The 22,263-nt window shown below is 51.9% G+C and overlaps 1 protein-coding gene across 12 annotated transcripts in view; it reads left to right on the top strand.

The window, feature by feature from the left end:
* CACNA1B (calcium voltage-gated channel subunit alpha1 B) overlaps window positions 1-22,263 on the top strand; it is a 505,489-nt gene that overhangs the window by 89,110 nt on the left and 394,116 nt on the right. For all 12 annotated transcript variants that reach the window (XM_068249170.1, XM_068249175.1, XM_068249173.1 and 9 more), the window contains exon 3: window positions 5,040-5,179. In XM_068249170.1, coding sequence (XP_068105271.1) covers window positions 5,040-5,179 — 140 coding nt within the window. The remainder of the gene's footprint in view (window positions 1-5,039; window positions 5,180-22,263) is intronic.

Genomic DNA, 22,263 nt, shown 5'->3' with positions numbered 1-22,263 from the left:
AGGGGACGGGTGCAACAGAATCGTGTCCTACATAACGGGGGACGGGTGCCACAGAATCCTGTCCTACATAACAGGGGACGGGTGCCACAGAATCGTGTCCTACATAACAGGGGACGGGTGCCACAGAATCGTGTCCTACATAACAGGGGACGGGTGCCACAGAATCCTGTCCTACATAACAGGGGACAGGTGCCACAGAATCGTGTCCTACATAATAGGGGACGGGTGCCACAGAATCCTGTCCTACATAACAGGGGACGGGTGCCACAGAATCGTGTCCTACATAACAGGGGACGGGTGCCACAGAATCCTGTCCTACATAACAGGGGACAGGTGCCACAGAATCGTGTCCTACATAACAGGGGACGGGTGCCACAGAATCGTGTCCTACATAACAGGGGACGGGTGCCACAGAATCGTGTCCTACATAACAGGGGACGAGTGCTACAGAATCGTGTCCTACATAACAGGGGACGGGTGCCACAGAATCCTGTCCTACATAATAGGGGACGGGTGCCACAGAATCGTGTCCTACATAACAGGGGACGGGTGCCACAGAATCGTGTCCTACATAACAGGGGATGGGTGCCACAGAATCGTGTCCTACATAACGGGGGACGGGTGCCACAGAATCCTGTCCTACATAACAGGGGACGGGTGCTACAGAATCGTGTCCTACATAAGCGGGGACGGGTGCCACAGAATCCTGTCCTACATAATAGGGGACGGGTGCCACAGAATCGTGTCCTACATAACAGGGGACGGGTGCCACAGAATCGTGTCCTACATAACAGGGGACGGGTGCCACAGAATCGTGTCCTACATAACAGGGGACGGGTGCCACAGAATCGTGTCCTACATATCAGGGGACGGGTGCCACGGAATCCTGTCCTACATAATAGGGGACGGGTGCCACAGAATGGTGTCCTACAGAACAGGGGACGGGTGCCACAGAATCGTGTCCTACATAACAGGGGACGGGTGCCACAGAATGGTGTCCTACATAACAGGGGACGGGTGCTACAGAATCGTGTCCTACATAACGGGGGACGGGTGCCACAGAATCGTGTCCTACATAACAGGGGACGAGTGCTACAGAATCGTGTCCTACATAACAGGGGACGGGTGCAACAGAATCGTGTCCTACATAACAGTGGACGGTTGCCACAGAATCGTGTCCTACATAACAGGGGACGGGTGCCACAGAATCGTGTCCTACATAACAGGGAACGAGTGCTACAGAATCGTGTCCTACATAACAGGGGACGGGTGCCACAGAATCGTGTCCTACATAACAGGGGACGGGTGCCACAGAATCGTGTCCTACATAACAGGGGACGGGTGCCACAGAATCGTGTCCTACATAACAGGGGACGGGTGCCACAGAATCGTGTCCTACATAACAGGGGACGGGTGCCACAGAATCGTGTCCTACATAACAGGGGACGGGTGCCACAGAATCCTGTCCTACATAATAGGGGACGGGTGCCACAGAATCCTGTCCTACATAATAGGGGACGGGTGCTACAGAATCCTGTCCTACATAACAGGGGACGGGTGCTACAGAATCGTGTCCTACATAACAGGGGACGGGTGCCACAGAATCCTGTCCTACATAACAGGGGACGGGTGCAACAGAATCGTGTCCTACATAACAGGGGACGGGTGCCACAGAATGGTGTCCTACATAACAGGGGACGGGTGCCACAGAATCGTGTCCTACATAACAGGGTACGGGTGCCACAGAATCGTGTCCTACATAACAGGGGACGGGTGCTACAGAATCCTGTCCTACATAACAGGGGACGGGTGCTACAGAATCGTGTCCTACATAACAGGGGACGGGTGCCACAGAATGGTGTCCTACATAACAGGGGACGGGTGCCACAGAATCGTGTCCTACATAACAGGGTACGGGTGCCACAGAATCGTGTCCTACATAACAGGGGACGGGTGCAACAGAATCGTGTCCTACATAACAGGGGACGGGTGCCACAGAATCGTGTCCTACATAACAGGGGACGGGTGCCACAGAATCCTGTCCTACATAACAGGGGACGGGTGCCACAGAATCCTGTCCTACATAATAGGGGACGGGTGCCACAGAATCCTGTCCTACATAATAGGGGACGGGTGCTACAGAATCGTGTCCTACATAACAGGGGACGGGTGCCACAGAATCCTGTCCTACATAACAGGGGACGGGTGCCACAGAATCCTGTCCTACATAACAGGGGACGGGTGCTACAGAATCGTGTCCTACATAACAGGGGACGGGTGCCACAGAATCGTGTCCTACAGAACAGGGGACGGGTGCCACAGAATCCTGTCCTACATATCAGGGGACGGGTGCCACAGAATCGTGTCCTACATAATAGGGGACGGGTGCCACAGAATGGTGTCCTACATAATAGGGGACGGGTGCCACAGAATCGTGTCCTACAGAACAGGGGACGGGTGCCACAGAATCCTGTCCTACATAACAGGGGACGGGTGCCACAGAATCGTATCCTACATAACAGGGGACGGGTGCCACAGAATCGTGTCCTACATAACAGGGGACGAGTGCTACAGAATCGTGTCCTACATAACAGGGGACGGGTGCCACAGAATCCTGTCCTACATAACAGGGGACGGGTGCCACAGAATCCTGTCCTACATAATAGGGGACGGGTGCCACAGAATCCTGTCCTACATAATAGGGGACGGGTGCCACAGAATCGTGTCCTACATAACAGGGGACGGGTGCTACAGAATCGTGTCCTACATAACAGGGGACGAGTGCTACAGAATCGTGTCCTACATAACAGGGGACGGGTGCAACAGAATCGTGTCCTACATAACAGGGTACGGGTGCCACAGAATCGTGTCCTACATAACAGGGGACGGGTGCAACAGAATCGTGTCCTACATAACAGGGGACGGGTGCCACAGAATCGTGTCCTACATAACAGGGGACGGGTGCCACAGAATCCTGTCCTACATAACAGGGGACGAGTGCTACAGAATCGTGTCCTACATAACAGGGGACGGGTGCCACAGAATCGTGTCCTACAGAACGGGGGACGGGTGCCACAGAATCGTGTCCTACATAACAGGGGACGGGTGCCACAGAATCCTGTCCTACATAATAGGGGACGGGTGCCACAGAATCGTGTCCTACATAACAGGGGACGAGTGCTACAGAATCCTGTCCTACATAACAGGGGACGGGTGCCACAGAATCGTGTCCTACATAACAGGGGACGGGTGCCACAGAATCGTGTCCTACATAACAGGGGACGGGTGCCACAGAATCGTGTCCTACATAGCGGGGAACGGGTGCCACAAAATCGTATCCTACAGTGGTTTGCAAAAGTATTCGGCCCCCTTAAAGTTTTCCACATTTTGTCACATTACTGCCACAAACATGCATCAATTTTATTGGAATTCCATGTGAAAGACCAATACAAAGTGGTGTACACGTGAGAAGTGAAATGAAAATCATACATGACTCCAAACATTTTTTACAAATAAATAACTGCAAAGTGGTGTGTGCGTATTCAGCCCCCTGAGTCAATACTTTGTAGAAGCACCTTTTGCTGCAATTACAGCTGCCAGTCTTTTAGGGTATGTCTCTACCAGCTTTGCACATCTAGAGACTGAAATCCTTGCCCATTCTTCTTTGCAAAACAGCTCCAGCTCAGTCAGATTAGATGGACAGCGTTTGTGAACAGCAGTTTTCAGATCTTGCCACAGATTCTCGATTGGATTAAGATCTGGACTTTGACTGGGCCATTCTAACACATGGATATGTTTGTTTTAAACCATTCCATTGTTGCCCTGGCTATATGTTTAGGGTCATTGTCCTGCTGGAAGGTGAACCTCAGCCCCAGTCTCAAGTCTTTTGGAGTCTCCAAGAGGTTTTCTTCCAAGATTGCCTTGTATTTGACTCCATCCATCTTCCCATCAACTCTGACCAGCTTCCCTGTCCCTGCTGAAGAGAAGCACCCCCCGAGCATGATGCTGCCACCACCATATTTGACAGTGGGGATGGTGTGTTCAGAGTGATGTGCAGTGTTAGTTTTCCGCCACACATAGCGTTTTTCATTTTGGCCAAAAAGTTCCATTTTGGTCTCATCTGACCAGAGCACCTTCTTCCACATGGTTGCTGTGTCCCCCACATGGCTTGTGGCAAACTGCAAACAGGACTTCTTATGCTTTTCTGTTAACAATGGCTTTCTTCTTGCCACTCTTCCATAAAGGCCAACTTTGTACAGTGCATGACTAATAGTTGTCCTATGGACAGATTCCCCCACCTGAGCTGTAGATCTCTGCAGCTCGTCCAGAGTCACCATGGGCCTCATGGCTGCATTTCTAATCAGCGCTCTCCTTGTTCGGCCTGTGAGTTTAGGTGGATGGCCTTGTCTTGGTAGGTTTACAGTTGTGCCATACTCCTTCCATTTCTGAATGATCCCTTGAACAGTGCTCCGTGGGATGTTCAAGGCTTTGGAAATCTTTTTGTACCCTAAGCCTGCTTTAAATTTCTCAATAACTTGATCCCTGACCTGTCTGGTGTGTTCTTTGGACTTCATGGTGTTGTTGCTCCCAATATTCTTCTAGACAACCTCTGAGGCCCTCACAGAGCAGCTGTATTTGTACTGACATTAGATTACACACAGGTGCACTCTATTTAGTTATTAGCACTCATCAGGCAATGTCTATGGGCAACTGACTGCACTCAGACCAGGGGGCTGAATAATTACGCACTCCCCACTTTGAGGTTATTGATTTGTAAAAAATGTTTGGAATGATGTATGATTGTCGTTCCACTTCTCACGTGTACAGCACTTTGTATTGGTCTTTCACGTGGAATTCCAATAAAATTGATTCATGTTTGTGGCAGTAATGTGACAAAATGTGGAAAACTTCAAGGGGGCCGAATACTTTTGCAAACCACTGTACATAACGGGGGACGGGTGCCACAGAATAGTGTCCTACATAACGGCGTGTAAGAGACTGCAGGCTGATATAATGACCGCTCTCTCCTCCCCCCACAGGACGACACAGAACCGTACTTCATCGGAATCTTCTGCTTTGAGGCCGGGATAAAGATCATCGCTCTGGGCTTCGTGTTCCATAAAGGCTCCTACCTGCGGAACGGCTGGAACGTCATGGACTTCGTGGTGGTCCTCACAGGGTAGGTGATCGGTCACCGGCGTCTCCAGATCACGCCTGGCATTACAGCCCTAACACCCGCTTCCTGCCCCCCAATAACATCATTTATATCCCCTGACGAGATCACTACCTGCGGCTGCCCCATGTATTCTTACCCCACCACATACCTACCCCCCACTGTACTCCTACCTCACACCCCACTGCATACCTTCCCCCCACTGTACACTTACCCCACTGTACTCCTACCCCACCACATACCTACCCCCCACTGTATTCTTGCCCCACCACATACATATTCCGCACTGTACACTTGCCCCACTACATACCTACCTCCCCCCCACAATTACCCCACCACATACCTACCCCCCACTGTACACTTACCCCACCACATACCTCCCCCCCCTCCCCCACTGTACACCCACACCACTCTGTATGCCAGGTCTTCTCTTTCTGAGTCATGGTGCTGCCCATTTATGTCACTATGGAGACATGCTGCCAATGTATGTTGCCATGGAGACATGCTGCCAATGTATGTTGCTATGGAGACATGCTGCCAATGTATGTTGCTATGGAGACATGCTGCCAATGTATGTTGCTATGAAGACATGCTGGCCATGTATGTTGCTATGGAGACATGCTGCCAATGTATGTTGCTATGGAGACATGCTGCCAATGTATGTTGCTATGGAGACATGCTGCCAATGTATGTTGCTATGGAGACATGCTGCCAATGTATGTTGCTATGGAGACATGCTGCCAATGTATGTTGCTATGGAGACATGCTGGCCATGTATGTTGCTATGGAGACATGCTGCCAATGTATGCTGCTATGGAGACATGCTGCCAATGTATGTTGCTATGGAGACATGCTGCCCATGTATGTTGCTATGGAGACATGCTGCCAATGTATGTTGCTATGGAGACATGCTGGCCATGCATGTTGCTATGGAGACATGCTGCCAGTGTATGTTGCTATGGAGACATGCTGGCCATGTATGTTGCTATGGAGACATGCTGCCAGTGTATGTTGCTATGGAGACATGCTGGCCATGTATGTTGGGTTTGGGAGACATGCTGCATAATGATGCTGTAATTGGGGATAAGGTGGTAGTGGGGGGGGGGCATGAGGGGGACATAATGTGATTTGGTGGACACCTGTATGCCGGTCTGTTTATATGATTGTCACATCGGTGCGCGCCAGACCCCGAGTACTGCATGGATATAATGCTGGGGGAATTCTGGGTATTTTTTACTCCTTGCTGTACACAGTTACCATGGTTACCAGCAGTTACTTCAGTCAGCAGTAAAGGAAAATGAGAGGATAAATCAGAGCTGAAATACGCAGCGTAAAAATTGAGCTATTATTAGTATTATTATTAAGCTTTAAATACAAGAGGCCGGTCACTGATAACTGAATTTGTGGTTCAGCAAATTCACCACAAATCTAACGCAAGCCAAGGGCATCGATTGCTGGTATTCGATTTAGTTGCATTTTATATCCTGCGGCAGTGCTGAATTCATATCTATTATTATCTTGCATTTGATGCTCGAATCACATTTATTCTAACGGTGGTCACACACGATACTATCAAATGATTCGATTTTACAGCAATTCAATGAAAACAATCAATTCTGCAGAAAAATTCTAATATATATATATATATATATATATATATATATATATATATATATATATATATATATATATATATATATATATATATATATATATATATATATTATTGAAGTTAAAATTCCAATTGGATTTCCTGCTTTTTTTTTTTTTTTTTTTTTGGGCCTGGTGGAAATTTCGGATCAATTTTTTACAAAATTGACAATTTTTTAACAAAGAGATGCAAACAATTTTTTTCTGAATTTTCAATAATTTTTTTTTCGTAATTGGAGAAATATTGAACGTGGTACATTAGTCAGGTTTTTCAAATGTTACATCAGAAAAATTGATTTTCCAAATTTTTTTTTCAATTCAAGATTTATAATGTCTTGCCAACTTTAGTCAGTGTAAACACAGGAAAATCGCACTAATCGCAGTTCATACAATATCATGTAAATGCAGTTCCTTGGTATGCACCAAAACATGGCAATCAAAGAAAAAAACAAAAGAAAAATGGAACTAAAAAAAATGCAAAAAATACACAGAATCGGGCGTGTGGAAAAATGCAGAAAGTCGCAGGTGGAATTTACAAACTGCTGCTCCTTTCCCACTTTTCTTGCAAAGCAACAACATTTGCATCAACTTTTGTAATTTTTCCTGTAGTTTCAGTGTTGTCGGTCTGCATGCTCTGCCGGTAATGCGGATCCTCTGATCAGATCAGTGTTGTCGGTCTGCATGCTCTGCCGGTAATGCGGATCCTCTGATCAGATCAGTGTTGTCGGTCTGCATGCTCTGCCGGTAATGCGGATCCTCTGATCAGATCAGTGTTGTCGGTCTGCATGCTCTGCCGGTAATGCGGATCCTCTGATCAGATCAGTGTTGTCGGTCTGCATGCTCTGCCGGTAATACGGATCCTCTGATCAGATCAGTGTTGTCGGTCTGCATGCTCTGCCGGTAATGCGGATCCTCTGATCAGATCAGTGTTGTCGGTCTGCATGCTCTGCCGGTAATACGGATCCTCTGATCAGATCAGTGTTGTCGGTCTGCATGCTCTGCCGGTAATGCGGATCCTCTGATCAGATCAGTGTTGTCGGTCTGCATGCTCTGCCGGTAATGCAGATCCTCTGATCAGATCAGTGTTGTCGGTCTGCATGCTCTGCCGGTAATACGGATCCTCTGATCAGATCAGTGTTGTCGGTCTGCATGCTCTGCCGGTAATACGGATCCTCTGATCAGATCAGTGTTGTCGGTCTGCATGCTCTGCCGGTAATGCGGATCCTCTGATCAGATCAGTGTTGTCGGTCTGCATGCTCTGCCGGTAATGCGGATCCTCTGATCAGATCAGTGTTGTCGGTCTGCATGCTCTGCCGGTAATGCGGACTCTCTGATCAGATCAGTGTTGTCGGTCTGCATGCTCTGCCGGTAATGCGGACTCTCTGATCAGATCAGTGTTGTCGGTCTGCATGCTCTGCCGGTAATGCGGATCCTCTGATCAGATCAGTGTTGTCGGTCTGCATGCTCTGCCGGTAATGCGGACTCTCTGATCAGATCAGTGTTGTCGGTCTGCATGCTCTGCCGGTAATGCGGACTCTCTGATCAGATCAGTGTTGTCGGTCTGCATGCTCTGCCGGTAATGCGGACTCTCTGATCAGATCAGTGTTGTCGGTCTGCATGCTCTGCCGGTAATGCAGATCCTCTGATCAGATCAGTGTTGTCGGTCTGCATGCTCTGCCGGTAATGCGGACTCTCTGATCAGATCAGTGTTGTCGGTCTGCATGCTCTGCCGGTAATGCGGATCCTCTGATCAGATCAGTGTTGTCGGTCTGCATGCTCTGCCGGTAATGCGGATCCTCTGATCAGATCAGTGTTGTCGGTCTGCATGCTCTGCCGGTAATGCGGATCCTCTGATCAGAGTTCTATCTCTTTTTTATTTAAAGGACCACTATTGCAAAGAAAAATAGGCAGTTAAAACCTGAACCGACAGGTTCAGGAAATACTGATGAAAACAGAGAAAACCCTGAGAATCCCCCATGAGGAGTTGGACTGGTCCAAAACCTGTCGGTTCTGTCAAATTTTAACTGCCTACTTTTTTCGCGATAGTGGTCCTTTAAAGAGGAATTTAAACCAAAGGATTGAACTTCATCCCAATCAGTAGCTGATAACCCCTTTCCCATGAGAAAACGTTACCTTTTCTCAAAGAGATCATCAGAGGGGTCTGTATGGCTGATATTGTGGAGAAGCCCCTCCCACCAGGGCTGTGGAGTCGGTACAAAAATCCTCCGACTCCGACTCCTCAGTTTAGGATTCCAGCGACTCCGACTCCTCTAATTTGCATATTACAATCTTGTTGATTGAAAGTATGTAACATGAAATCCGTCTCTAACTGCCAACGCTTAGGAATTTTACAAGACAACTGAAGTGAGAAGGATATGTAGACTACTATATTTATTCCCTTTAGACTGGTTTCACAGTGGGACGTTACAGGCGCACGTTAGAGCAGCCTGTAACGCAGCCCCACCGCACAGCAATGAAAAATCAATGGGCTGTTCACAGTGCCCACGTTGCGTTACATTGTAACGCTGCGCCATTATATAACGTACTGCATGCAGTACTTTGTAAGCGGCAGAGTTAGACTGTTTGCACATGCTCAGTAACGTTGGGGAGGAGCGGAGAGCGGCCAGGCACATGGCTAATTAATATTCACTGCACTCAGTGACGTGCAGTGTTTACTTCCTGAAGCGGCCGCTCTGTGCGGCGAATGGCCGGCGGGACCACGTGATGCCGCATGCGTCCAAGAGTACGCATCACGGCATCACGGACGCCAGAGTGAGCTGCACAACGCGGCTCACTCTGACGTCCAAAGCAGAGAGCACCAGGCGTTGCGTTAGGGGCACGTTGTGCGACCATAATGTCCCCTAAAACGCAACGTCCTGGTGTGAAACCAGCCTTAGTCATAGAATAAAACTAGTCCTTCGTAAGAGTACTTGTAAAAGGTACAGACCGGAACAAAGAACGTCTATCAGGCCCTAGGCAATGTAAGTGTGGGTACATGTAAGAATGATGTGCAGGTACTCTGCAGGGGAATGAGGAGATTCTTCCTCTATTACACATTCTTCATGCACAATCTGAACAAGGTTTATGGGTGACAGACAACACCTCTGTGTTCAATGTGCACAGCATTCTCAGTGGATTCCCTGCAGCTCTGTGGGGAGTGCATATGTAGAGTACAGTACTACTGTGTAACAAAGTAAACCTGAGACAGATGAAATTAAAGTTTTATACATACCTGGGGCTTCCTCCAGCCCCTTTCAGGCTAATCAGTCCCTCGCTGTCCTCCTCTGCCACCTGGATTTCTGCTATGAGTCCAGGTACTTGAGCCAGTCAGGCGTAGTGCACATGCACACACTCCGCCGCCGGGAGCGTACTACACCTGTGCAGCACCATTGCGCAGGTGCAGAACGCTCCTGGCTGTGGAAGCGGCAAGCGGCCGGACTGCGCTGACTGGCTGAATTACCAGGACTCATAGCAGAAGATCCAGGTGGAGGAGGACAACGAGGGACTGATTAGCCTGAAGGGGGCTGGAGGAAGCCCCAGGTATGTATAACACTTTACTTTTCATCCGTCTCAGGTACCATTTAATTTGTAGTCACCAAACCAAATTTTATCAACATATCAAATTATTTGATTTCATGAGCAAAGGGAGTGCATACATTTGCATAAACCAGCATCAATGCAGAATTATTTCCATCTCATTGACCATCTCTATTAGTGACACAGCTACACATCAGGCTTTATTCTTACAGCATAGATGTTATTTAGTATATATGAGATTCCGATGTACACATCATATATACAGTCACAATCAGATATGTATATCTGACCTTAAAAATACGGGGACTGCTTTATTGAAGCAGCACAAGTAACTAATTTTGATTGGTTTATTTCATTTTTGTGGACTAAGCACAGCTATTGCTGTATATATAAATTATTTATGACTATTATCTGAGAAATAGAACATTGTATCATATTTTCTATTTTAATTACAGTTTAAATTCATTATGAGTCTGAGTCGGTGCATTTTTTCCCGACTCCGACTCCAGGCACCCAAAATTGCCCCGACTCCGACTCTCCGACTCCGACTCCACAGCCCTGCCTCCCACAGTGTGATGTCATGACCATGGTCCTGACTGTTTTCCTGTCTGTGAGCCTTGTTGCATTGTGGGAATTAACAGCTGTTTCCAACTGCCAAGCAAGCATCTCCCTCTGTGCATATGTACAGTATATCTATAGAAAACAACTGTTCAGCCTATCGCATTGTTAGTGGGTGTGGTTATAAGATAATGGCAGTTGGTCCTGTCTGGTTTTTTTTCATGTCTGCCAGCAGTAAAGGTGATGACCTGCAGGTATATTGTGGATCAAACAATATGAGCAAATTACATGACAAATATCAATCATTTCTTGATCTCTATTTTTTAACTTTACAATGTATTGATTTATTTTTTCCTCCTTTTTGCTGAAGTTGCTCTTTAAATACTTATTCCGTATTGATTCTGTGCGATTTATCATTAACTATAATGTATTGCCTGTGACCAGTTGACGTCCCCCGCGCTATGCGCGGCGTGTGGGGGGACCCCAGAATCAGAGGATGGGGGTCCTCTGTCTTCCCCTCCCCCCAGCATGGACGCCGTACCCTTATAAGAGTCAGAGCAGCTAGGGGTGAGCGAGGGGGACTCGCCGGTCGCGGATCTGTAACAAGGAACCGGTAGCTCGCCGAATGCGCCGCCTGCCTCCTTCCTGCCCCATATTCAGCAGCAGCCGCGAGATCGCCGTTAATTATACATGACCGCGATTAAATGTTAAACACGCGAGGAGCAGAAATCACAGCCCAGCAAGCAGGAAACGCAGCGCCAGGCTTAACCCTTCCTGCGCCGTCAGAAAACGCGAGGGGCTGCGTGACAATGATGTGCGTTCGGAGGCCCCTTTGCATTGTCATTGTGGGCGGACCCTCCGGCATGAGCCCCTCTGCAGGGAACAAAACTATAGTTATATTTCCACAGAAGGGCGCGGCACAAACCTATCCGCCTGACAGACTAAGAAAACGTGCTATGCTCTGTAACCATGGCAACAGAACTGTTTGGAGTACAGACTGCTGATTATCTCCAGCCTGCTGCACACAAGTACTGTACTTCACTGCACATAGCAGGAGTCGATTGTAGTTCATTATCAACACCTGCACTAATCTAGTCACTGACGCCAGGATTAAGCATGCAGCCAGCAGAGCCACACCTGGAACCAGCATGCGACCGATGGGTTCACAGTATGGTGGAGAAGCTTTCCACACCCAGCCTGGTAAGGCCCCTCCCCACTTTTGCGATTTCAGACGCGTTTCTGTCAACACAACACATTCCGCAGTGACAGCAGAAGTGCGCAGACTGCTCTGACTGACAGCCTCATCCGTTTGTTACAATTCACGGCGGAAGCGCAGTGCATGTCTGCCAACAAATTCCTGAAAACACATTATAATGAATGGAAAAACACAACCGGAACAATCGCATGGAAATCCAATTGACTAGTGTGGTGACAGCAGGTGTGTTTCCTGCAGCGTGGATGTGGCGAATGGGCCTGCGCTGTCTTCCTTTCTTCAGGGGCTTCCGGCCCTCTTGGGTCACACAATGGCAGCCTCCCCAATCTCACAAGGGGAATCAGTATATAGAAAGGACCTCACCAGCGAATTAGGGACGTTGCGGTACGCTAAAACCATAGTCAGGGTCCTGCCGTCAGACTGGGAGGGTCCCGCCGCCGTCAGACTGGGAGGGTCCCGCCGCCGTCAGACTGGGAGGGTCCCGCCGCCGTCAGACTGGGACGGTCCCGCCGCCGCCATACTGGGAGGGTCCCACTGCCAGACTGGGAGGGTCCTGCCGCCGCCAAACTGGGAGGGTCCCGCCGCCAAACTGGGAGGGTCCCGCCGTCAAACTGGGAGGGTCCCACCGCCAGACTGGGAGGGTCCCGCCGCCAGACTGGGAGGGTCCCGCCGCCAGACTGGGAGGGTCCCGCCGCCAGACTGGGAGGGGCACACCATCCGAGTGGGAGGGTCCTGTGCCAGAGTGGGAGGCTTCCGCTGTCAGAGTAGGAGAGTCCAAGCTGCTGTTAGTCACTCAGTCAGTGCAGGTGTGGAAACCAAGTAACAGGTAATGCTCATTACTCATGCAGGAAGAGGAAACAACCTGAATAGTAGTGCAAGCAGAGTATGAAACCTAGGCTGGCGGTGGAATAATCACGATACTCGTTTATGGCAAATGTCGGGCGGCGCGAGAAACGCCACCTGTACTTCTAACAAGAGATTTCCCATTCCAGAGGAAGTTATTTTCAGCACATTTCTCGGTGTGATTAGGGGGAAGGGGGGGCTAATTAATGCCGATAGCGGGATTTCTGGCAGCTGTCTATGTGCGGAATACTGAATAGAGAAATGATAGCATTATTGGGACATAACAGAAAACAAGTAGAATTGATGAGCTGTATAGATTCCCTCCCCCCACCCAACAGCCGCCTCCCCCCCCCCCATCCAACAGCCGCATCCCCCCCATCCCCCCATTCAGTCTCTAAAAACTGACAGCTGTACCAACAGGTCTTTTAGACGTCCTCTGTTCTCCCCTCTCCATTGGCTGCGCTGCCATTTGATCTTGCCAGCCCCTCCCCCGCCCAGCTCCCGAGCGACGCCTCCTCTCCTTCTCGCAAAATAGTTTCCGGGGAGTTGAGAGAGAGAGAAGAAATCTGAACAAACGCAACAATTGCCGCAATGCAATTTCATCACAAAATCATCCCCCGCTCGGGGCCAGGAGGATATTTTTAGTTAGCTGTACTGGCGGCAGCGTCCGCGCTATTTTTACCAACCTGCGGACTGGCATGATGAACGCGCGTCCTGCGGAGCGGACATGATTCAGAGTGGCAGATTTAAAGGGGGTTCCCTCTTTTTTGTGACAAACGATCCTATCAATCTGCTGAGGACGGGACCTCCAGGGCTACATCGTTCCTTTGTCCTTGCGTTACATGGCCGCAGCAAAATGGCCGCTGTCGCGTTACGCAAAGTCTCTGGCTCTCAGCGGATTGCAAAGTGGGGAAGTTCAGAGTTTGAAAGGCTGCGGTCACCATGTGTGTGTAGCAGGACGAGTCAGTGACTGGGCATTCTATACAACGCAGGTGACAAACGCTACACCACGCAGTGCAAACGAGGTGTACAAACGTTACACCTCAACACACGCGCAAACGTGGTACACCTCACTGCATGCGCAAACGTGGTACACCTCACTGCATGCGCAAACGTGGTACACCTCACTGCATGCGCAAACGTGGTACACCTCACTGCATGCGCAAACGGGGTACACCTCACTGCATGCGCAAACGGGGTACACCTCACTGCATGCGCAAACGGGGTACACCTCACTGCATGCGCAAACGTGGTACACCTCACTGCATGCGCAAACGTGGTACACCTCACTGCATGCGCAAACGTGGTACACCTCACTGCATGCGCAAACGTGGTACACCTCACTGCATGCGCAAACGTGGTACACCTCACTGCATGCGCAAACGTGGTACACCTCACTGCATGCGCAAACGTGGTACACCTCACTGCATGCGCAAACGTGGTACACCTCACTGCATGCGCAAACGTGGTACACCTCACTGCATGCGCAAACGGGGTACACCTCACTGCATGCGCAAACGGGGTACACCTCACTGCATGCGCAAACGGGGTACACCTCACTGCATGCGCAAACGGGGTACACATCACTGCATGCGCAAACGTGGTACACCTCACTGCATGCGCAAACGTGGTACACCTCACTGCATGCACAAATGTGTTACCCCTCAACGCATGCACAAGCGTGGTACACCTAAACACATGCACAAGCGTGGTACACCTAAACGCATGCACAAGCGTGGTACACCTCAATGCATGCACAAGCGTGGTACACCTCAACGCATGCACAAATGTGGTACACCTCGACGCATGCACAAGCGTGGCACACCTCAACGCATGCACAAACGTGGTACACTTTACTGCATGCGCAAACTGGGTACACCAACACATGCACAAATGTGGTACACCTCAACGCATGCGCAAACGTGGTACACCTTAATGCATGCACAAGCGTGGTACACCTAAACACATGCACAAACATGGTACACCTCAATGCATGCACAAGCGTGGTACACCTCAACCCATGCACAAATGTGGCACACCCCAATGCATGCACAAACAATTACACCTCATTGCATGCACAAATGTGGTACACCTCAATGCCTAAGGCTAGTCAGTATGGGTTATAGAAAGACGATTGCTGATTGGCCCCTAGGGTTATAGAACGATAATTGCTGGCGGTTATTGCACGGTATGTCCTCTCTGTAGCACGAGCAGACATCAGAATATTGCATCCAGCTCTGCCATTATACATAGTGTGATCTGCCAGAACAGATGGCCGGTTTGGGTGTATTCCTGCTGCACTGCCGTCCGTCCATCGGCCAAGCTCTGACAGCGAGCTGACCTGTTCACCTTGGCTGGCTACGGGCGGCCATGATACTCGTCAGCCAGTGTAGGCAGCGGCCTGCGGGCGCCAGGTGGCAGCACACAGCGCCCGTCTCTCTGATGTGATGTGACAGACGAGCTCTGATTGCCCAGGAGTGAGATCTTCTGATGCGTCCAGCGATCATGCGCTGCCATGGTGTATCCTGTACCGTGGCCTGCAGGGGGCTCTGCTGCTGAGGAGTATAACACAGGCTGCTTTATAGGAATTTTACCACCTTTACCATCCACCTAACGGTTTACACGATTCAGTCACAGCACTGGCATAACGCGCACCTGAACTCAGAACTTCCTCTCTGCTCTGAAAGATAAGCAACAGCATAATTAGCTTTACAGAAAAACTTGTCTCTGTTACAGCTGATACAAATCCTAAAATTAATACCCAATGTGTCTACTTCCTACTTTCTTGGAGGCAGACATATTGTTAGCATCCTGTGCTTTCAAATGAGCTTATCTGCCATCTCTGCCATGGCAGTCATGTGACACAGGGAGGACATCAAATTACAACTTGTGATTAGTCACAGATGAGGGGGAATCAGACAGGCTAAACTCTCTAAATACAAACAGGGTGCATTTCTCTGTTTTCCTTCTGTCCTGAGCAAGAGTTCAGCTCCACTTTAAAGTGAGGCTGCAGCACAGGCCGTATAGATATGGCGTCACGCGTTCGCTGTTCTCGCACATGGATGCCTGGCATGTCACAGTACTCTCCACCAATCCCCGGGATCAGACGGGCGCCGGTGAGCGTGTATCTGAGCGCCGTCAAACGCTGGAAATGGCAAGTGGCGTTTGGAGCGCTTTGTATATAAGCAGAATTTCTTGAAACCTTTCAGAACCGCACCTGGAACGGCAGGCGGGGGATTAGCAGACATTGGCAGCTGTTGTTTCTCCTCATCGCTGGCTAACGACACTGCGTCCGGGGACAAGGCATGGACTATGGCGATTGCACAGGCGCCGTCACACAGTGTAACCTTCGCCTGAACAACCGCTTACATTTATTCAAATGGAAAGTGTAGATTTTTTCAAACCCGCCATTCAGCGTCCGAAATAAACGACCCATTTTTGTGGGTGCGATCCGGGACAGTAGGGAAAGGGCGTGGCCTTATTCCACAGCCCCGCCCACTCTTGGCTCATCACAGAAAGCTTCTATTCCAGAATGACACGTGTCTCAGCGAAATCAGAAAAACTCTGACGCAAAGAGCATGAATTCCAGCCTGGCCGAGGACTGCTCAGCGAGAAGGACTTCTCAAAGTCTGACGTTACAGTACTTACTATTATTATTATTTATATAGTGCCAACATCTGCTGCAGCGCTGTACAGAATATATTGTATTGTCACTAACTGTCCCTCAGAGGAGCTCACAGTCTAATCCCCACCTAAAGTCATATGTCTATGTATGTATTGTGTAGTGCAGTGGTTCCCAACCTTTTCCGGGGGTGGGGTGGGGGGGGGGGGGGTGTTTGCGCGACCTAGTGGACAGTGCCGTGCGCAGCAGGCTATGGGGGGGTCGGCTGCATAGCTAGATAGCTAGCATAGTTGCCCCAGTATAGGGAGTTTAGTTGCCCCAGTATGGTTAGTGTAGTTACCCAAGTATAGTGCCCCAGTATAGCTAGTATAGTCCCAGTATGGATAGGTAGTGCCCCTGTATAGTGCCCAGTATGGGTAGGTAGTGCCCAGTATAGCTAGTATAGTGCCCAGTATAGCTAGTATAGTATAGTGCCCAGTATAGCTAGTATAGTGCCCAGTATAGCTAGTATAGTGCCCAGATAGCTAGTATAGTGCCCAGATAGCTAGTATAGTGCCCAGTATAGCTAGCATGGTGCCCAGTATAGCTAGTATAGTGCTCAGTATAGCTAGCATAGTGTCCAGTATAGCTAGCATAGTGTTCAGTATAGCTAGCATAGTGTCCAGTATAGGTAGGTAGTGCCCAGTATAGGTAGGTAGTGCCCCAGTATAGTGCCCAGTATAGCTAGTTTAGTTGCTCCCAGTGTAGGTAGTTTAGTTGCTCCCAGTGTAGGTAGTTTAGTTGCCCCCAGTGTAGGTAGTTTAGTTGCCCCCAGTGTAGGTAGTTTAGTTGCCCCCAGTGTAGGTAGTTTAGTTGCCCCCAGTATAGCTAGTTTAGTTGCCCCCAGTATAGCTAGTTTAGTTGCCCCCAGTATAGCTAGTTTAGTTGCCCCCAGTATAGCTAGTTGAATTGCCCCCAGTATAGATGCCCAGGAGGGGGGAAGCAGCGCTAGAAGGAGGGGCAGTGGAGGCAGCGGTGGGGAGGGAGGAAATATCCCCCCCCCTCCCTCACCTGGGACCCCTCCTTCTGCCTCTCTCCCCCTCCATTTAGCGGTGGCAAGTGCGGCTCGGCGGCGAGGAGACATGCGGAGAATTACTCACCACTTCTGCGTTCCAAGCACCGGCAACGTCATGTCGTCACAGATCTCCGCCTTCAATGCCGCCCACTGTGCTTCCTGATTAGCGGAAGCACAGTGGGCGGCATTGAAGGCGGAGATGTGTGACGACATGACGCTGCCGGCGCTTGGAACGTGGAAGTGGTGAGTAATTCTGTGCATGTCTCCCCGCCGCCGCCGAGCCCGCACTTGCCACCGCTAAATGGAGGGGGAGAGAGGCAGAAGGAGGGGTCCCAGGTGAGGGGGGGGGGGATATTTCCCCCCTCTCCACCGCTGCCTCCACTGCCCCTCCTTCTAGCGCTGCTTCCCCCCTCCTGGGCCCTACAGTAGGAACAGGTCTGGCGAGAGGCCAGACCTGTACGGCACACCAGGAAACATCCCGCGGCACACTAGCACAACGGTTGAAAAACGCTGGTGTAGTGCGTGTATCATAGTTTGGTGCCAATTTAGGGGGGAGCCAATTATCTTATCTGTATATTTTGGGAAGAAACGCACACAGACGCGGGGAGAACATACAAACTCCATGCAGATAGTGCCCTGGCTGGGATACGAAGTGGGGACCCAGCGCTGCAAGGTAAGAGCACTAACCACTACGTCACCGTGCTGCCCGGTACCATAATTATATTTTCTTGGCAGATTGTAAAATAGTGAGATTTGGGTGCTGGTTGTGTCCAACTCCAGAGCTGCAAGGCCACAGCCAGGCCAGTGTGCAGGGTGGACGGAGGGAGGGGCTCTCATCCTCTGCCTGATATAACTGGGGGGGCCACAGCCAGGCCAGTGTGCAAGGTGGACGGAGGGAGGAGCTCTCATCCTCTGCCTGATATAACTGGGGGGCCACAGCCAGGCCAGTGTGCAGGGTGGACGGAGGGAGGCGCTCTCATCCGCTGCCTGATATAACTGGGGGGCACAGCCAGGCCAGTGTGCAGGGTGGACGGAGGGAGGAGCTCTCATCCTCTGCCTGATATAACTGGGGGGCACAGCCAGGCCAGTGTGCAGGGTGGACGGAGGGAGGCGCTCTCATCCGCTGCCTGATATAACTGGGGGGCACAGCCAGGCCAGTGTGCAGGGTGGACGGAGGGAGGAGCTCTCATCCTCTGCCTGATATAACTGGGGGGCCACAGCCAGGCCAGTGTGCAGGGTGGACGGAGGGAGGGGCTCTCATCCTCTGCCTGATATAACTGGGGGTGGGGGGCTCACAGCCAGGCCAGTGTGCAAGGTGGACGGAGGGAGGCGCTCTCATCCGCTGCCTGATATAACTGGGGGGCCACAGCCAGGCCAGTGTGCAGGGTGGACGGAGGGAGGGGCTCTTATCCGCTGCCTGATATAACTGGGGGGCCACAGCCAGGCCAGTGTGCAGGGTGGACGGAGGGAGGCGCTCTCATCCGCTGCCTGATATAACTGGGGGGCACAGCCAGGCCAGTGTGCAGGGTGGACGGAGGGAGGAGCTCTCATCCTCTGCCTGATATAACTGGGGGGCCACAGCCAGGCCAGTGTGCAGGGTGGACGGAGGGAGGGGCTCTCATCCTCTGCCTGATATAACTAGGGGGCCACAGCCAGGCCAGTGTGCAGGGTGGACGGAGGGAGGAGCTGTCATCCTCTGCCTGATATAACTGGGGGGCCACAGCCAGGCCAGTGTGCAGGGTGGACGGAGGGAGGGGCTCTCTTCCTCTGCCTGATATAACTGGGGGGGCCACAGCCAGGCCAGTGTGCAGGGTGGACGGAGGGAGGAGCTCTCATCCTCTGCCTGATATAACTGGGGGGCCACAGCCAGGCCAGTGTGCAGAGTGGATGAAGGGAGGGGCTATCATCCTCTGCCTGATATAACTGGGGGGGGGGGGGGAGGGGGGCCACAGCCAGGCCAGTGTGCAGGGTGGGCGGAGGGAGGGGCTCTCATCCTCTGCCTGATATAACTGGGGGGCCACAGCCAGGCCAGTGTGCAGGGTGGACTGAGGGAGGGGCTCTCATCCTCTGCCTGATATAACTGGGGGGCCACAGCCAGGCCAGTGTGCAGGGTGGACGGAGGGAGGAGCTCTCATCCTCTGCCTGATATAACTGGGGGGCCACAGCCAGGCCAGTGTGCAGGGTGGACGGAGGGAGGGGCTCTTATCCTCTGCCTGATATAACTGGGGGGGCCACAGCCAGGCCAGTGTGCAGGGTGGACGGAGGGAGGGGCTCTCATCCTCTGCCTGATATACTGTAACTGGGGGGTCCACAGCCAGACCAGTGTGCAGGATGGACGGAGGGAGGGGCTCTCATCCTCTGCCTGATATAACCGGGGGGGCCACAGCCAGACCAGTGTGCAGGATGGACGGAGGGAGGAGCTCTCATCCTCTGCCTGATATAACTGGGGGGCCACAGCCAGGCCAGTGTGCAGGGTGGACGGAGGGAGGGGCTCTCATCCTCTGCCTGATATAACTGGGGGGCCACAGCCAGGCCAATGTGCAGGGTGGATGGAGGGAGGAGCTCTCATCCTCTGCCTGATATAACTGGGGGGCCACAGCCAGGCCAGTGTGCAGGGTGGATGGAGGGAGGAGCTCTCATCCTCTGCCTGATATAACTGGGGGGCCACAGCCAGGCCAGTGTGCTGGGTGGATGGAGGGAGGAGCTCTCATCCTCTGCCTGATATAACTGGGGGGCCACAGCCAGGCCAGTGTGCAAGGTGGACGGAGGGAGGGGCTCTCATCCTCTGCCTGATATAACTGGGGGGCCACAGCCAGGCCAGTGTGCAGGGTGGACGGAGGGAGGGGCTCTCATCCTCTGCCTGATATAACTGGGGGGGCCACAGCCAGGCCAGTGTGCAGGGTGGACGGAGGGAGGGGCTCTCATCCTCTGCCTGATATACTGTAACTGGGGGGGCCACAGCCAGACCAGTGTGCAGGATGGACGGAGGGAGGGGCTCTCATCCTCTGCCTGATATAACTGGGGGGGGCCACAGCCAGACCAGTGTGCAGGATGGACGGAGGGAGGAGCTCTCATCCTCTGCCTGATATAACTGGGGGGCCACAGCCAGGCCAGTGTGCAGGGTGGACGGAGGGAGGGGCTCTCATCCTCTGCCTGATATAACTGGGGGGCCACAGCCAGGCCAGTGTGCAGGGTGGATGGAGGGAGGAGCTCTCATCCTCTGCCTGATATAACTGGGGGGCCACAGCCAGGCCAGTGTGCAGGGTGGACGGAGGGAGGGGCTCTCATCCTCTGCCTGATAGACTGTAACTGGGGGGGGCACAGCCAGACCAGTGTGCAGGATGGACGGAGGGAGAGGCTCTCATCCTCTGCCTGATATAACTGGGGGGCTACAGCCAGGCCAGTGTGCAGGGTGGACGGAGGGAGGGGCTCTCATCCTCTGCCTGATATAACTGGGGGGCCACAGCCAGGCCAGTGTGCAGGGTGGACGGAGGGAGGGGCTCTCATCCTCTGCCTGATATAACTGGGGGGCCACAGCCAGGCCAGTGTGCAGGGTGGATGGAGGGAGGAGCTCTCATCCTCTGCCTGATATAACTGGGGGGCCACAGCCAGGCCAGTGTGCAAGGTGGACGGAGGGAGGCGCTCTCATCCGCTGCCTGATATAACTGGGGGGCACAGCCAGGCCAGTGTGCAGGGTGGACGGAGGGAGGAGCTCTCATCCTCTGCCTGATATAACTGGGGGGCCACAGCCAGGCCAGTGTGCAGGGTGGACAGAGGAATGGAGGAAGGGGCTCAGCTTGATGAACCTTTACTGATTTAGTCCCATCCATTCGTTTCAGCTGTGTCAGTAATGTGTGAGGTCCTTGGCCCTTTGGGGATTGGCCATACCTGGGTGATTCTGCAGGCAAAAGGGTGGAAGGTATATGGAGGCTGCCATATTTATTTCCTGTTACACAATACCAGTTGCCTGGCTGTCCTGCTGATCCTCTGCCTCTAATACTTTTAGCCATAGCCCCTGAACAAGCATGCAGCAGATCAGGTGTTTCTGACATTATTGTCAGATCTGACAAGATTAGCTGCATGCTTGTTTCAAGTGTGTGATTCAGACACTACTGCAGCCAGAGAGATCAGCAGGGCTGGCAGGCAACTGGTATTGTTTAACAGGAAATATATATGGCAGCCTCCATAACCCTCTCACCTCGGGTTCCCTCTAAAGTGATTGCGCTCCCGAAGGCGTGGTCTCCTGCACACAGTGGCGTCCTGCTCTCCTCAAGGCGTGGTCTCCTGCGCACAGCGGCGTCCTACTCTCCTGAAGGCGTGGTCTCTGGCGTCCTGCTCTCCTGAAGGCGTGATCTCCTGCGCACAGCGGTGTCCTGCTCTCCTGAAGGCGTGGTCTCCTGCGCACAGCGGCGTCCTGCTGTCTTGAAGGCGTGGTCTCCTGCGCACGGCGGCGTCCTGCTCTCCTGAAGGCGTGGTCAGCAGCGTCATGCGCTCCTGAAGGCGTGGTCTTCTGCGCACAGCGGTGTCCTGCTCTCCTGAAGGCGTGGTCTCTTGCGCACAGCAGCATCATGTGCTCCTGAAGGCGTGATCTCCTGTGCACAGCGGCGTCCTGC

This window comes from Hyperolius riggenbachi, chromosome 8 (assembly GCF_040937935.1).
Source record: "Hyperolius riggenbachi isolate aHypRig1 chromosome 8, aHypRig1.pri, whole genome shotgun sequence".
NCBI lineage: Eukaryota > Metazoa > Chordata > Amphibia > Anura > Hyperoliidae > Hyperolius > Hyperolius riggenbachi.
The sequence above is the reverse complement of the archived record's forward strand: the minus strand, read 5'-3'. Positions and strand labels throughout refer to the sequence as shown.